This window comes from Hemicordylus capensis, chromosome 5 (genome assembly GCF_027244095.1).
Source record: "Hemicordylus capensis ecotype Gifberg chromosome 5, rHemCap1.1.pri, whole genome shotgun sequence".
Lineage (NCBI taxonomy): Eukaryota > Metazoa > Chordata > Lepidosauria > Squamata > Cordylidae > Hemicordylus > Hemicordylus capensis.
In genome coordinates this window covers 219,138,350-219,154,831 of record NC_069661.1, presented here as the reverse complement: position 1 = coordinate 219,154,831, position 16,482 = coordinate 219,138,350, and the positions used below count along the sequence as shown (strand labels likewise).

The window sequence follows — 16,482 nt, the reverse complement described above, 5'->3', positions numbered from 1 at the left end:
ACAAAGAGCTGAGAGAGAGCATGCCTTCTTACACCACGTGGCAGGGGGCAGGAGGAAGTGGAAGCACTCTGCAGGGTGGAGCCTCTTTTCTCTTGGCAGGGGAATACCTCTACTTAGCAAAATTCATAGGGAATACCTCTACTTAGCAAAAAAACCTCTACTTAGCACACATTCCTCTCCCTTGCATCATCTCTGTATCCCAGATATAAAGTTGGCACCAGGGCCTCCTTGAAGAAGTGGCTCACCTGTGGCTCTGTGCTTCAGGGATCCTCAATGTTGGGCCCCCAGATGTTCTTGGACTTCAACTCCCATAATCCCCAGGCCCAGTGGCCTTTGGCTGGGGATTATGGGAGTTGAAGTCCAAGAACATCTGGGGGCCCAACGTTGAGGATCCCTGCATAGATGACACATTGTCTATAATGCAGTATTTTGCCTGGGTGCCCCATTCTCAGCATCCCCCTCCATACTTTCTTACCTACCACTGGCTCCTTGGTTACATTATTCCAATCCTGCTGGCCCTGTGAGATGGCAGAGTAGCTGACCTTCAAATAGCGCAGGGGTTCCCAACCTGTGGTACTCCAGATCAGTGTTTGCTCTAACAGGGAATCCCAGATGACGTTGTCTACAACTCCCAGGATCCCCAAGTAAAGGCTATTGCAGCTGGGGATGCTGGGAATTGTAGTCAACAACACCTGGGAATCCCTCTTAGAGGGAATACTGCTCCAGATGTCCCTGAACTGCAACTCCCAGCCACAATAAATCATAGCTGGGGATAATGGGAGTTGTAGCTCAAAGGCATTGTCTCGTATTGCGCGGGAGGCGGCAATGGTAAACCCCTCCTGTATCCTACCAAAGAGAACCACAGGGCTCTGTGGGCGCCAGGAGTCAAAATCGACTCGACGGCACACTTTACCTTTAGTTCAGGAGCATCTGAAGTACCACAAGTTGGGAACCCCTGAAATAGTTCACCCAGCCTCTGGCTCATTCACCTTCACCTTTGCATCATTCTCTGCTCCTCCCAGGGGCCACTGGCATCTTTCCCCAGTTGTATATGGAAGTCTGGTGGTCAGGACTGGGGTGTCACCAGCCAAAGGAAGCCATGAGGGCAGGTGATGGGCACAAACTGCCAGGTGCCGGTGAGTGAGGCTGGCCTGCCCACCAATGTAACCAAGTAATGTCTATTTCCCCCGCCCCCGGCCAGGGTCACTTGGACTGCTTTGCTTGCTTGTTCCTAAGCCAGTCAACTTCCTCGTCTTGCCCTCTTTGACTCAAGGCCTCTGAGAAGTGGTACATCTCTGCTCTCTTGTTTTCCTCTAGGGCCATCCAATAGAATCTACCATAAGACAGTCCTAAACAGTTTACTTCTAGCCACATAGTGCTATGTATTTCCCTTATTTGCATCGTAGATCACATAGTGGCAGTTGGGTGTAAAGCAGGGGTTCTCAACTTTGGTCCCCAAATGTTGCTGGACTACAATTCCCATCACCCCAAGCTACAACGACTGACTATTGTGGCTGGGGATGATGGGAGTTGTAGTCCAACAAAATCTGGGGACCAAAATTTGAGGACACTTCGTGTAAAGGAAGTTGAGAATCACCCACTGGTGAATCTCATAATGGATTCTGTCCATTCTTTCAGAGTAAGGAACCATGTCAGTCATGGAGTCTGCCTGTCAGTCAGTCATTCACAAGGCTCTGCTTCACACAGTGCACAGCATATCCTAGGAGGGAATTGTGTGCTGCTCGCACCATCTTGATGCTGAGGTGTGGGGTGGGGTGGGGTGGGGTGGGGTGAGGAGTGGGGTCAGAACTCATGGATATTTTAGAGAGACTACAGATAATGTCCTCCTCTCCTTCCCCTCAGATAGGTGATCTCTCTTTTCCTGTGCTGGACAACATATTCACCCTCCCTTCTTGGAAGACAACTGGAACACTCTACTGAGATATGGGGAGCCTCCACGAGAGCTCACACTTTCTCTTCCTCAGAAATGGAGGGGGGGAGGCAGAGGGAGAAGACGGTAGACCCCATCATAAAAAGGCTTCCTCACCAAGGCTCTTCCACAGTGAAGGAAGCCACTAGGTCCTGCAGCAGCCTACACCAGTCATGGGCAGGTGAGGATATCCTAAAAAGACTCTTTTTTGCTCTAGTTTCTGCTTGCACAAATCTCAGCAAGGAGGATATGGGGAGATGGGAGCATGTGAGTAGGCCAATACGACTCCAAGCACACCAAAGATAATCATTTGACTCTACATCTCTTCTGGAAGCCTTACTCTAGCTACAAGGGAGTTGTTTCTCCATGAAAAGTTCTGGCACAGCTGAAATGGCATTTGATTGACCCAACTGTACGGGCTGGGGTTGACCATGTGGGCTTTTGCCACAGAAGTGGCATCCCCAATCCCAGCAGTGTGCAAATGTCCTGTTCGGCATCCATGGAATCTACTCTTGCTCATGTGGTTGGGTTATTTAAACATTACCCCAGCTGCTCGAGGACAGGCAGCTCCTGTGGGGTCAGGGCAATGTTCAAAAGACCCCTGGAAATCAATGTACAGTGAGGAATAAGGAGGCGGCCATCCCTCTCTTTTGTCAGAGGAACAAGCAAAATCCCGCCCTTTCTGCAGCAAAACAACAAGAAAAACAGAAAAGTGATGGTTAGCGTCTTAGCCTATGCCTGGTTAGCATCCTTCCCCTCCCACTGCTGCTACCTACAAGCTCATTCTCCCCCCTAACCGTCGTCCCCCTCTCTTGACCACAGTATAAAAGCAAGTGTCTCCTCCCCACCATCTGAAGGAGTAACAATGGTCCCCGTAACACAGTAGAGACAATTCATTTCACTTGGGTTTTTTTGTAAACTTTTAAGAAATAGTTTTCAGTTTCTTTTGTTCGGTTGGTTGGTTGGTTGGTTGGTTGGTTTTCACAGTTAGGTGGGTTAAATTTTTTTGTGTGGTTGGTTTTTCTTCCTTTTAATGAGAGAGTCACAACTTCTGCTGAGCAGAGACTCCTTTCCAGTAATCCAAGATATCGTGCAGATCTTCATCCTTGGCAAACTGGACTTTCTTCCGTAGTGCGTGGCCGGCCGCCATGTAAACCTCCTCCCGGTGGTGCTTCTTATAAGGCCGGAAACGCTCCCAGATCTTATGGGTGCTCTCTGAAGAATACTCTGGGCTGGAGGAGTAGCCCGAGAAGTAATGTCTGGGTGAGAGCTGAGAATATGTGGAGTCCCGCTTGGAGCGAGAGAGCGGCTTAAGGAAGGACACCCGTTGGCTTAAGGTGTCGCCACTCTCCTCATAGTAGAGAGCTGGAAAGGAATGCCGGTGTTCGCTGCAATGGTAGGAAGGTTTCACCTCCAGGTGGTGGATGGCACCTGGAGACACGAGGGGAAGACGATCCAAAGGGCTGTTGAGTGGGCTGCCTTTTTCAATGTACTTGGAGTCTGCCTTACTCAATGCTGGGTGGTCAGGTACATCGAGGCTGAAGACCTTGGCACTCTTGATGGAGCCACTGGAGGAGACACTGCAGGTTTTCCTGGTCACAGCAGCATCTGCACTGAGCTGACGCTGCAAGGGATGATGGGAGCTCTCCTTGTAGGGCGGCGAGAGGAAACTTGGCCGCTCCAGTCCGCTAGAGGAACCGGCCGGTATGGACTGGCATTCAAAAGCCATGTCCGAGTCAACACCACCCCCTCCCCCCAAGAAGGAGGCTGTGTCCAGCTTGAGGGCATCAATGCAGTTGTTGATTATCTGGTTCACCTTGTCCACTTCCTTGGCAATTGTGGAGATTTCAGCTGCTGAACCTTGCCCATTGTCCAGTTCATGCAGGTCATCGTCTCGCTGTGACCTGTCCAGCCCATCCCCTCCACCTGTCCGAACCTCAATGTAATTGCCCTTGGTGGTGACCTTGGGAGTCTCCATGCCAGAATCCATTGATTTAGAGGCAGGCATCTTCTCCCCAATCATGGATGGAAGAGAGGACATCCGTGAGACTGGGATGACAGGAGGCTCTCCCAGCTTCTGCGAAGGGTGTACGATGGAACTGGTGTCAATATCGGAGCCATAACGCATCTCAAGGATGGTTTTCTTGACATTGAGAGACTTTTGCTTCTCCTCTTGCATCCTCCGCTTCCTCAGACAATAATAGACGATGCCAAGGATAATCACCATCCCAAAAAGGCAGCCTAAGATGGTCATGATGTAGTGGGTCGTAGTGGAGGTGTTGGGGATTGGTTCCTCTCTGCCTTTGCTTCTAGTGGCAAAGGAGAGGCAGGTGTGGTTTAAGCGTTTGGAGTTGCGTATAGATGCTACACAGAAGGTATAATCTGTGTGAGCCTTCAGGTGGTTGACAATGACAACCTCCTTCTTCTTTTTCAGTGTCCTTATGTCAGCGACGTAGCTGTTGTTGTACAGAACCAGCACGTACATCTTGCTGAAAGGAGATGGGATAGTCACCTCCAAGGCAGCCGAGGTGATAGTCACCTGCTGGACCTTGATGCTGGGGTTGAAGGAGGAATCTGTGGTGGAAGATGCCGGAGGTTCAACCGAGAGGAAGTCCCCAGGGCTAATGCCCGAGTTCTCAACATTGTCATCTGGGTCTCTCTGAGAGTCTGGCATGAATGGTGTAGGGTTGATCCTGGAGATGGAGGGGAAGGTACCATCCCCACACATCGACTTGAAGATGGTGATGGCATTTCGGCTATGGTGTGGCCGCGGCATGAGAAGCGGATAGCCAGCAAACTCCCGGGGACTCTCACACTGTAGGCGGTCATAGTTTTTTGTGACATTGTTGAAGGCGACCAACCACATGAGGAAGCCATAGAGGTTGCAGTCGCAATTGAAGGGGTTCCCAGCGAGTTCGCACACCATAAGGTTGCTGAGGCTGGTGAAAGTGCCCCCCTCAAGCCGGCTGAGGCGGTTGGAGGACAAGTCGATGCTGATGAGGCTGGGGCATTCGGTGAAGGCATTGGGGGTGACCACCTCAATCAGGTTGTGCTGCACGAAGAGGAACTGGAGGCGGCCCATGCCACGCAGCATGCCTTCCGTCAGGTTGGTGAGCTTGTTGTACCCCAGCTGGAGGACCTGCAGATTGGACTGCCCCATGAAGGCTCCGTCCTCAATGTACGAGATCTCGTTCTTGGTTAGGTTGAGGTCCGTCAAGTTGCCAAAGCGGTTCAGCGAGGAATAGAGCACCACTTTGAGCTTGTTCTCGTTCAGCCGCAGGTCATGCACAGTGCTGTTGATGTGTTGGGGGATCGTCTCGTAAGGAGGCTGGTTCTGGCTGCAGATTGCAAGCCACACATAACCTTTGTCTCCCTCTATCAGCCAGCAGTCACTGCGGACAACTCCGGGGGCAAAAATGCAGCAGAGGGTAGCCACCCAAAATCCCAGGTGAAGCATGTTGGTCTGCAGCACCCCTCTTAGGCTAAACGAGGCAAAACAGCAAAACAAAGGTGAAGGGAAAGCTCTGAGGGCAAGCGGCACCTTTTGAGCTTAGCAAAAGAAGGGCATGGGGACCCCAGTTCTATCCGATGCCACCATTGTCTCATGAGCCTTGTTTTGCACACAGTGAGTGATGAAGCCGAACCAGGGTGAAAATTGTACCAGGGCAGCAGGAGCAGGGCGGTTTGTGCTTCTTCTTAAAGCAAAACAAAAATGAAGCACTCAGCAGCAAATCTTTGTGCAACTCCCCCACAGCCTCCCCGCAACAAGACCATGATGCAGTTTGGGTCACAAGGCTGAGCAGCCTTGGTGTCGTCTGTGCTGCTTGGGTGCTGCTTCTGCCTCCTCCTCCTCCTCCTCTCGCCAGTCACCTCCAAGATGCTTCAGAACTTCAGATCAAACGTGCCGAACGCACATACACGCACAATAATATAGGGAGAGGAGGAGAGAGGGAGGGTAGTGAGGGAGAGAGAGGGAGAGAGAGAGGGAGAGAGAGAGGGAGGGAGAGATCCATCTGTCGCTGAAATCTGGAAAGGAAACACACAAGAGACAAGAAGAGGCATCAATTAGGGGGGTGCTTTGAAATATGGGAAAAGACAGTGAGGTTTGTTAGTTTCACAGGGATGGGGAGATGATGAGCAGAGAGCCCTGGAGATGGAGAGGGGGCTGCACTGGATTAGTATTGCCTGCTATGTTGATAAGCTTTGGCGAAGGGAACCCTTGTAAAATAATCTTGTATATCAATGATAGCCAGAAGGGTACTTGGGTTCTGTTATGTAACCAAGCTTCAGTCTTGTGAGGAGGGGGGAGTGAAGACCAGCGTTCCCTCTAAGGCGTGTGCATGTGTGCGTGCACACACGGTTTTTAAAATGCCTGCTCAATTAATTTCAGATCCCGCTCAGGTTGAATCAGGAAGGCCCCATTCTGAATGCACGTGTGCACACACTGCCTTGATACTGCTGCCCAGAACAAAACTTATTCTGCACATAGATTGGGGGGGGGGGATAGAGGGAAGACTCTATGTGAAGATGGAGGGAGATGGGGAGGAAGGAAGAGGTACAGCTGTGTTTCCATCAGCTTAGCATGCCTCCTCCCTTCAGTGGAGATTTTCAGCTGTCCCTAGAAAGAAAATCTCTCTCTCTCTCTCTTTCTTTCTCTTACGCACATGCATACAAGATAAATAAATAAGGCTCCTAACTAAATGCTTTTCTCTTCCTTGATGCTAAAAGATAAATAATTCATTTGTTGTATAACTGCTCTCGTTCTGAAAATAATTCTCTCGCCTTAGCAGAGCTGGCGGGTGGGGGGGGGGCAATATGGTCTTGGTGAGTACAGGCTAGAGGGGGGGGCACCTAATTGGTGGAGAGAACAGTACAGCTGTGTTGGTCACAGCTGGGCTGGATGCATGCTGAGGAACAGGGAGATGTATCAACACAGAGAACTAGATATCTGTCCTTAGGGCTCAACTCGCCCCTTTGGAATACATAACATCACCATCATTAGCAAACATGTGCTTTGCCCATATGAATCGCAGACACACTTTCACACCCATGAGATCCAGGATTGGGTATATTTCTGTGATTTGGTGCTTGTGCCATGGCAGTATAGAAGTTGCATATTCCATATTCTGGGTGCAGAATTTGTCTTACTGAAAGTCATATATATATATATGGAGGTTGCAGACCCTTGAGGTTGCAGACATGACCTTGCCATTGTGTGGGCCATGCCTGGTGACATACCAGGAGCTGGAGGGAGGAGGAGCAGAGCAGGTTTTCCAGGGGCTAGCAGGTGGAGCTTCAGTGACCTCTATCACCATTTGCACCTCCCATGGTTGCACAATTCAGACTTTCTTGGCACAGATTTTAGATTACTTTGGCCAATATGTTGATGTTCTTTCACTGTGCAGACTGTACATAACCCTGTTTCTCAACTGCCAAGCCATATCCTGGCACCAGGCCTTTTTCATGCCAGATTCTGAGACAAGAAAATGACAGGGTAAGTCCATAAGATGGGCCCAGTCAAGTCAAATCAAAGTTCCATCTCATCTAGCATGACAGCCATGCCAAAAGCTGAAAATTCTAGACACAAGTGTCTGAGGCACAATTTTTTAGATCTGGATGCTGGTAAGCAAACACCATTATCCATAAGGCAGCAAGGTGTGCATGTCTCAAACCAGGGAACCCAGCAGTCATGATCTGGCCCCTTACTTCTGCACCACCAGTGCTTCGACTTTCCTTGCAAAGCAAACCGGTCATATAAAGAGAAGGCACCACCTAGACTGCACTGAGTGTCAGCTGACCCCACAGGCCAATCCTAGCTCAGTTAGGCCTATAAAGCAGGGGAGGCCAACCTGAGAATCTCCAGCTGCAGTTGGACTACAACTCCTACCAACCCCTGCTGCAATAAAGTACAGCTGGGGTTGATGGGAGTTGTAGTCCAACACCAGCTAGAGAGCTGGTGGTGTGTGTGTGTGTGTGGTTTTGTAATGTCAGGACTTTGCAGGCGTCTGTTCTCAGCTGGGCAATTCCAAGGGTAATGGAATCAGGCATGATAGATAGATAGATAGATAGATAGATAGATAGATAGATAGATAGATAGATAGATAGAATGCATTTTGATACCACCTATAACCAGGTTTCAAGATGGTTTACCACTGATTAAAATGTCTGCAAACTTTAAAATCAACATTTAAAACAGATAAACAAATTAAAATGTTAAACCAGGTTATAAAAATCAACGAAAAGCTTGACTGAACAGGTGTGTCTTCAGTGCTTTTCTGAGGGCCATCAGATCATGCAGCCCTTCTTTTTCCCTGACTGACATACTGTGCCATCTTCTTTCTGCCTTCCAGCAGGACATGTGTACTGCTGCACCGCGAGATTTGCACAAATGCAGTTGTGCCTAGGACAGCCAATATTTCCACTGGCTGTCTATCGCACAACTCTGTTTGTGCAGCTATTGTGTTCTGCGCAAGAGTGCTGTTGCGCAACTGCGCACATGTTCCATTATAGGGAATGCTGTGCAGAATGCCAGCCAATAAAGCTCTGCCATGCATGGAGTCTGTGCACGGAGTCTCCCCTTCCCTCAGCCAATTCCACAGGTTCCTGCACAGTATGGAAATTACACCTTTGTAATAGAGAAATGAAAGCTCTGATGGAGAGACAGGAAAAGGTGTTCCAGGAGCATGTTAGCAAGCCTTTTGCTTTGACTTAACAGGCATCTTCAATCTATTGTTTTATGTTTAATACTTCAGAATTTTGAATGACAATGAAAGTGACAAGCCAAAGTAGGCTATGCAGTGATACGGGTTTTGTTTTGAATTCCTGAATGTTCTGGTATGTATGTGTGTCAAGTAATGTTACCAGGCTGTGTCGGGTACTGCTTTAAATCATCTTGACTCCCTGATAGGAGATGAACCATTGCATTATGCATTGCTGAAGGGGTCCCGAGGCCTGGAAAGATGTACTTGGTACTCACACTGCAGCTCTGAGACACAAGGCAGTTACCATCTGGCTCCCCATAAAGCATGAACTCACAAGGCTATTTAGTATGTGTCAAAGTCATCATGAGAATTATTATATATGTTGGAACAGTCTTGCTGAATGCTTTGAAACACATTCACTTGGGGACTTGTCAGTACATTCTGAAAACTTTTCTAGGATGTGGATTGAGCCAGGATGTGGTAAATCATGGAGATCTGGGCATGAGTTGAAGAATTCAACCCAGAGGTGCACCTAGGTAATTTTGGAGCCTGGACCTAAACGCCTTTAGAGCCCTCCCTACCCCATGCTGCAAGTTAAGCATCATTTTTTTTAACATGTAGGTTCTTGAGGGCACAAACCATACCATCTAGGACAGACTAAAGACAATTTGGGGGGCCCCAAGGGGTGTGGAGGCCCTGGACTTTGGCCCTGAAGTGCAGGGGTAAGAGTGCCTCTGATTCAACCTGACTAGCAGATCTCAAAAATATTTCTGAGCTAGTTCATGAACCTATGGGACTCATAGCCCACAGGGTGATGTGATGGCCAAGAATATAAACATTTTTATTATTTCTTATTTACACAGTCAGACAGGTGTTATTGACTGGTTTGTTTTATCCAGACATCGAGTCCTTCCCAAGTACCTGGGATGCCAGAATTTTATTGTCAATGTTGTTGCTGTTGTTATAGATATCGTCGCAGAATATACAGGTAGGCTGTTCCCAGTAAAGCTGCTTTTTGTAATTGGCTGATGGTGATTTCTGTGGCCCCTATGGTGTTGAGGTGCTCTTCAAGGTCTTTTGGAACTGCACCCAGGGTGCCAATTACCACTGGGATTATTTTGGTCTTTTTCTGCCACAGCCTTTCAATTTCAATTTGTAGATCTTTGTATTTGGTGATTTTTTTTTCTATTTCTTTTTCTTCTATTCTGCTATCCCCTGGTATTGCTATGTCGATTATTTTAACTTGTTTTTCTTTCTTCTCAACTACAGTTATATCTGGTGTATTGAGTGGCAGATGTTTGTCTGTTTGTAGTCGCAAGTCCCATAATATTTTTGCATCTTCATTTTCTTCAACTTTTTCAATGTTTGGCTACAGGTAGCTTGTATTTTTTGCAGATGTTCCAGTGTATCATCCCTGCTACCTTGTCATGCCTTTGTTTGTAGTCAGTCTGTGCGATCTTTTTACAACAGCTGATTAGGTGGTCCACTGTTTCATCTGCTTCTTTACAAAGGCGGCACTTGCTGTTTGTTGTGGATGATGATGATGATGATGATGATCTGACATTCTCCAATGTATGAATTTAGTCCTTTAATAATGTGAGGAGGAGGAGACGGCGGCGGAGGAGGGTTGCTGACATTCTCCGCAGGATAATGTGGATGGTTCAGCGATGCCTGCACCCCTGCACATGTCTAGAACAGTGATCACAGTGTTGTGGAACACCCCTGTTCTTCAGTGGCTGGAAATTGTACAATCACAGTTGTGTGCTGTGATGCCCATTGAAAATAATGGGCACTGCGTTGTGCAACATTTCAAACACTGCAGAACAGGGGTGTTCCACAGCAGCATGGCCAGTGCTTTAGACACATGCATGCAGTGCTGAACCATCCATGTTACCTTGTGGAGAATGTCAGCAAACATTCTTATTCTAATCAGTATCATTATCATGCTTATTGTATTACTAAAGGTCTAAATTCATACATAAAGGATAATTAATTCAATCTTAACTGCCATGATAAAAAGCAGAATTCCCCACTCACTCCAAAAATATTGCACCTGTGCCTCATAAGGGACCCCTAACCAGAGCTGCATTGGATATTTTCAGTTTTTCACCTCAAAACTTAAGATCTTGATGGGGGAGAAATGTTTGGCGAATGGCAGTAAAATCACTTGAAAAACTGGCATTTATTTAGCAGCTTCCTGTCATTCTTGAATCCCTATTCTGAGGTTACTCTCAGCAGAGAATGCCTCAGAATGGGTCACGTGGATCTGTGCAGCCAATCAGACGAAGAAGCATCCAAGATCAGGTGCCCAGGGGGATGTGTTGAGTCCTAGTGGTGTTCCATAGGCACCTCCACTGCTGCTGATGTGAACAGGCAGAAAGGTTGCGTGCATGATCAGCAGCATCCATAGAGTAAGGATGCTTTCTTACACATATCTCCACTGCACTTCATTGGTTGGCGTTGGCCTCCTGTTTGAGCCTGCCAAGAATGTCATCTAAACATCTGAGAAGCATCTCCTCTAGTTATTAATTGTATGGATTTTTAATATAATCAAGTGGAATAAACCCTGGAGCACCGCTGCCAGCCAGTGCAGACAATACTGAGCCCGATGGACCAAGGCTGTGACTCAGTATAAGGCATCTTCCTAGGTAACTTCAGCATCTCCACTATTCATCTCTGTTGTAATTCTCTAGTGCAGCCTTCCCTTGCTGGAAAAGCAAGCCCCCTACTGGTCATAAGGAAGCACTGCCAACCTAAAGTATATGGAGGAGTATTTTAAAAATTGAAATGTTTCTTAGTTGCTTAGGTAAGATCTCATTATATTCTCAAGCTGCTCCTGTTGTTTTCAGAGGGGCCTGTACTAAGACTATCACTAAATCCTTTACTGCTGTAGCAAAAAACAATTTCCAGCATAAACATTTGAAGGGCAGGAAACAGACAGAAAATAGAACCAAAGGAGGAAAGGATGGGGAAGAATGCAGACCCTTGAGGAACTGAACTTAATCTGTGCAGCGAGAGATCTGAGCTGATCATCTGGGTACGCAGAATTGCTAGGGCAGCTGGATTAAAGGATCACAGATCAAGTGGGAGAAAGATGCTGTTGAATACTCAGTTGTTACCCAGGATAGGAAGACAAGATGAGGAAGAAGAGGGAGGATGCAGAGAAGGTGGTTGAAGATGGGGTGGAACTGGAAGGGTGAACCAGAGAGAGATTCTTAAAGATGCCAATGATCTTTCACTAGTGATGTAAAATGGTGGGGCCAGGCTTGCTTCCAAAGAAGAGTCCGTTTCAGTCAAGTTTGCAGTTTAATTTCTGAAACGGAAGAGGGTGTGTGTGTGTGTGTGTGTGTGTGTGTGTGTGTGTGTGTGTGTGCATGCATGCTAAACTGAGCAGTATCAAGGTGGAGACTCCTTGAGAAAGCTGTTCTGAGTTCCCTGGAGGAAGAATGGAGTATAATTCTAACAATTAAGGCATCAAATGGGGCTGCAGTCCACAAAGCAAAGCAAAACTCGCCCAGTTAGCCAAGGGGGTGGTGGTGTCTCTGTCCATTCTGGCTTCACAATACCGACGTGTAGGGTTGAACATCAGAAGACCCAAACAGTATGACTAGGGAGTAAGCCCCATTGGACACAGTGGTGGGCATCATGCACAGTCTAACACAGGCAGTTCTGGACCACCGATGCTGCTGCAGCATCTCAAACAATGCCTCAATGTTGTGTGAGAGTGCTCTTGCACTAATCCTAAACACTGTGCAGCTCTACTCCTGTGACACGAGGTCCATCCTTTCTGGTGGATGCAGCGTCGTGGAAGTGCAGTTGTGCCACAGTCTGTAACTCTTCGTGCAAGACCACTCTGCCGCAACACCATGGCCGTTGCTTTACATGCCTGCCTCAGTAGCAGAGTAAGCATGCATAGGGCCTACACTGAAAGTAACACTGAAATGAAAGTCAGAGATTTTCAAGAACTGCCACCTCCTTTCATAAATTCTACAGAATGCCACTGCGGACATGTTGATTTGCTTGTGTCCCCCACGAATACAGGGGTTGCCAACCTTAGGCTCTCCAGCTGTTGCTGGACTACAACTCCCATCATCCCCAGTTGCAATTGCTATGGAGGATGGGAGTTATAGTCCAACAACTGGTGACCTTCAGGTTGGCCACCTCTGTTCGTCCTCTCTCCCCCCCCCCCGCCCCACCCACCATCTCCGTTCATTTGCTCCTTTCTGGATTGCAATACCTTCTTGCTATTCCATGCCCTTTCCAAGCTCTCAGCTCTATGGAAAAGCAGTCCACTGGCAATCTGGACTTTTAATTTTTATTTTATTCTGCACTCCATTCCAGCTGTATATGGTGCATTAATTACTTGCTTTAAGCAGCGGCCTCATTAACAGCCCTTTTTTCTTCGAGGACATACTTCCTGGTGCTTAAAAAAAAAGTGGCCTTTCTCTGCTCCCTTGCATTACTTTCATTAAGCTCTCTGAACTTGTTTCTTAAGATGCCGAACTGTTTGCTTCAGCACTTTCTCCGTCTAGTTAGTATTTGGCTGAATTGATGGGGCAGAAGAAGGAAGTGCAGAGGAAGTCCAGGAATGGGGAGGGTAGTGGCTCAGAACTGTGGAAGTCTTTTCTCTAGCCATTTCAGTGTACAAAACAGATCCTTGATCACAACCTTGTCAAGCTGATGGTTAATATTCCAATGTTTACAGAATGAATAACTGTAAATAGAGAGACATTACAATCATGGCAGCTGTTGCCACTATCCCTGTTTTGTGTTCTGCATCCAACTCAAGGTTCTAGTCCTCATGTTTACATCCTCCATCCTGGTGCCCCAACGCTAAATTCAGGGAGGACAGGTCTATCAAAAGCTACTAGTCGGAGAGCTAGAGGCCACCTCCAGCCAGAGGCAAGCTGCCTCTGAATACCAGTTGCAGGGGAGCAACAGCAGCAGAGAGGGCATGCCCTCACCTCTTGCTTGTGGGCTTCCCAGGGGCATCTGGTGACCCACTGTGCAAAACAAGATGCTGGACTAGATGGGCCTTGGGCCTGATCCAGCAGGTCTTTTCTTATGTTCATTCCCCTTTGTATCCCTTTACCCCCTTCTCATACTCTTCAGATCTTTTGCAAAGCTCTCCCTGAAATAACCAGACTCATTTTACCTGTTTTTCTGCTCCCTCCTGACTCTCTCCTATCCTATTCCCACTACCCATCATCCATTCCTAACCCCTTTGCCCACCTTTCTCTTGTCTATTTAATGTAGATTTTGGAAGGCTTATGGGGTTAAGCGGAGTCACATCTGCTCTGCATGCTGAATGTGCCAGGTTCAAGAACGGTGGGGAAATACCTAGCTGAAACCCTAGAGAGCTGCTGCCAGCCAGTGTAGACAATACTGAGCTAGATGGACCAGTGGTCTGACTCAGCAAGGCAGCTTCCTGTGTAACCTACGGGAGGGGTTCAGCCACTTCTGCAGTCTGTATATCCACTACAACTCACTGGTGCTACTGTCGGGCCTTTCCGCTGGCCCCGGGAGGGCCCAAGTACTCACCCAGCCGGGTGGCCAAGAAGACTGAGGTAATACAGCCCCTGGGTATAGGCAAAGTTGGCTGGGACCCTACACAGTTGCCGCCGCCAGGGAGAGCCAGGACACACAGGAACCCACAGACCATGGATGGGCCAGCACGGTGGCTCCTCCTGGTGGCAAAGAGGAGAAGGCAGGGCCTCAACAGCTGGCAAGACAGGCAACAGCTGGAGGAGGGAGGATGCAGGCAACTACATTGGAGAGGGTGGAGTCAGGAGAAGGTGGTTGGGATTGCCCTGATTGCTTTGGATGGCCAGGGATGAGGAGGTCTGGAGAGATGGGAGTGAATTGGACGTAGAGTCTCCCAGTGAGGAGCAGTCTCACCCCCTCCCTGACAGCTGGTAGAGGAACAGGCTGACAATCACTCCCCTCGCCAGCACTGCTGAGGCCACTGCCACAGCCTATGGACAGGATCAGAGGAAGGGGGGCGGTCGGAGACTGTGATCCCAAGCCAGTGCGTGACAGCGACATTGAACAATCGTAGCAGCGTGTGAGACACCAAGCTGCTCAGTGCGATCTGACATCTCTCCGGCTCAGTCTTCCGCCCCTGTAGTAAACAAGGCATGGCTGGAAGTGGTGGTGTTGACACGTCGGAAGCTGCCTTCTCCAGAATGAGGCCATTGGCCCACGTAGCAAAGGACTGTTGCCTTGGACTGGTAGCAGCTTCTCCAAGGTTTCAGGCAGGAGTCTTTCCCAGCCCAACCTGGAGATGCCGGGGATGGAACCTGGGTCCTTCTGCATGCACAGCAGATGCTCAACCATTGAGCTACACGGAGCTAAAGACACAGGGGCAGGGCAGTCTCAGGACACCCCCCAAACCAGTACTCAGGATGCCTCTGAGTACCAGTTGCAGGGGAGTAACAGCAGGAGAGATGCCATGCCCTCAACTCCTGCCTGTGGCTTCCAGTGGCATCTGGTTGGCCACTGTGCGAAACAGGATGCTGGACTAGATGGGCCTTGGGCCTGATCCAGCGGGGCTGTTCTTATGTTCTTATATTCTTAACCCAGGATTAAAGCTGGGAAGAAAGCAGAGAAGACAAGAAGGGTCCGGCATGTCTATTGTCTTATGGAGAGTCCATGCCCGGTCTCCTTGAGGGCATGCCTGCCAGAGAGACTCTTGTCCTCCCCAGACCATCCTTGCCTTTTGCACAGTCACCAGAATTAGCAGATGGACTACTACTGACATAGGAGGAGGATGGAGGCATCGGTATCTAAGCAGCAAGACTGGGCGGAACATAGGAAGCTGCCTTAGATGGAGTCAGGCCATTGGTCCATCTAGCTCAGTATTGTTTGCACTGACTGGCAGCAGCTTCTCCAACATTTCAGGCAGGAGTCTTTCCTAGCCCTACTTGGAGATGCCAGGGAGTGAACCTAGGGTCTTCTGCATGCAAGCAGTTGCTCTACCACTGAGCTGCATCCCCATCCCTTAAGGGGAATATCTTACAGAGCTCACAGGTACTCTCCCATGCAAATGCAAACCAAGGCAAACCCTGCTTAGCAAAGGGGAAAATCCATGCTGGCTTAGCTGGGAAATGACTTAATTAGCAAGCCAGAGGTTGCCCGGTCAAATCTGCACTGGTATGTTTCCCAGACTATGGGAAACACCTATATCAGGCTGCAGCGATATAGGAAGATGCTGAAAGGCATCATCTCATACTGTGCAGGAGATGGCAATGGTAAACCCCTCCTGCATTCTACCAAAGACAACCACAGGGCTCTATGGGTGCCAGGAGTTGACACCGACCCGATGGCACACTTTACTTTACCTACCACAAGCCCAGCTGTCCTCTCCATGGATGCCTTGGGCCATGGGGTTCATTATTAATATACTGTGCTCTCTGGGGCATTGTTTACTGTACCCCCAGCCATACTGGACATAGCAGTAAGAGCAGTACACCCTGATTTGCATCCGGAGCTGATAAGTAACTGCATGCTTGAGGCTGAATTTGAACCCAGGTCCAAATGGCAACATCCCATGCCTCCTTTTGTCCTTGAGCCTAGGTGCCTGATAATCAAAGCTCTTCTCCAGTTCCTGCCTCATTTCACTTGCAGAGATTTTTTATCCAGGCCAGCTTACGTGACTCAGCAAATGCAGGGAGCAAAACTCATTAACCCTCTCAGTGCTCCTCAGTGACCCGGATCCTCCTCATCCTCAGCTGCCCGGTGGTTGCTACACTCAGGCCTTCAAGAACAACCTGCCGCCGCCTCCAAGCGACAGAGACCATCCATCACTGGGGAGAGAGGGAGGGGAGGAGCTCAATGGGGGACAGCACCACA

The 16,482-nt window shown here is 48.7% G+C and overlaps 1 protein-coding gene across 10 annotated transcripts in view; it reads right to left on the bottom strand.

Annotated features, from left to right (window-relative positions):
* Positions 1 to 338: 338 nt before the first annotated feature.
* ELFN2 (extracellular leucine rich repeat and fibronectin type III domain containing 2) overlaps positions 339 to 16,482 on the bottom strand; it is a 197,774-nt gene continuing 181,630 nt past the window's right edge. For all 10 annotated transcript variants that reach the window (XM_053258198.1, XM_053258196.1, XM_053258195.1 and 7 more), the window contains one exon: positions 339 to 5,956. In XM_053258198.1, coding sequence (XP_053114173.1) covers positions 2,973 to 5,387 — 2,415 coding nt within the window. In that variant the 5' untranslated portion in view covers positions 5,388 to 5,956 and the 3' untranslated portion in view covers positions 339 to 2,972. The remainder of the gene's footprint in view (positions 5,957 to 16,482) is intronic.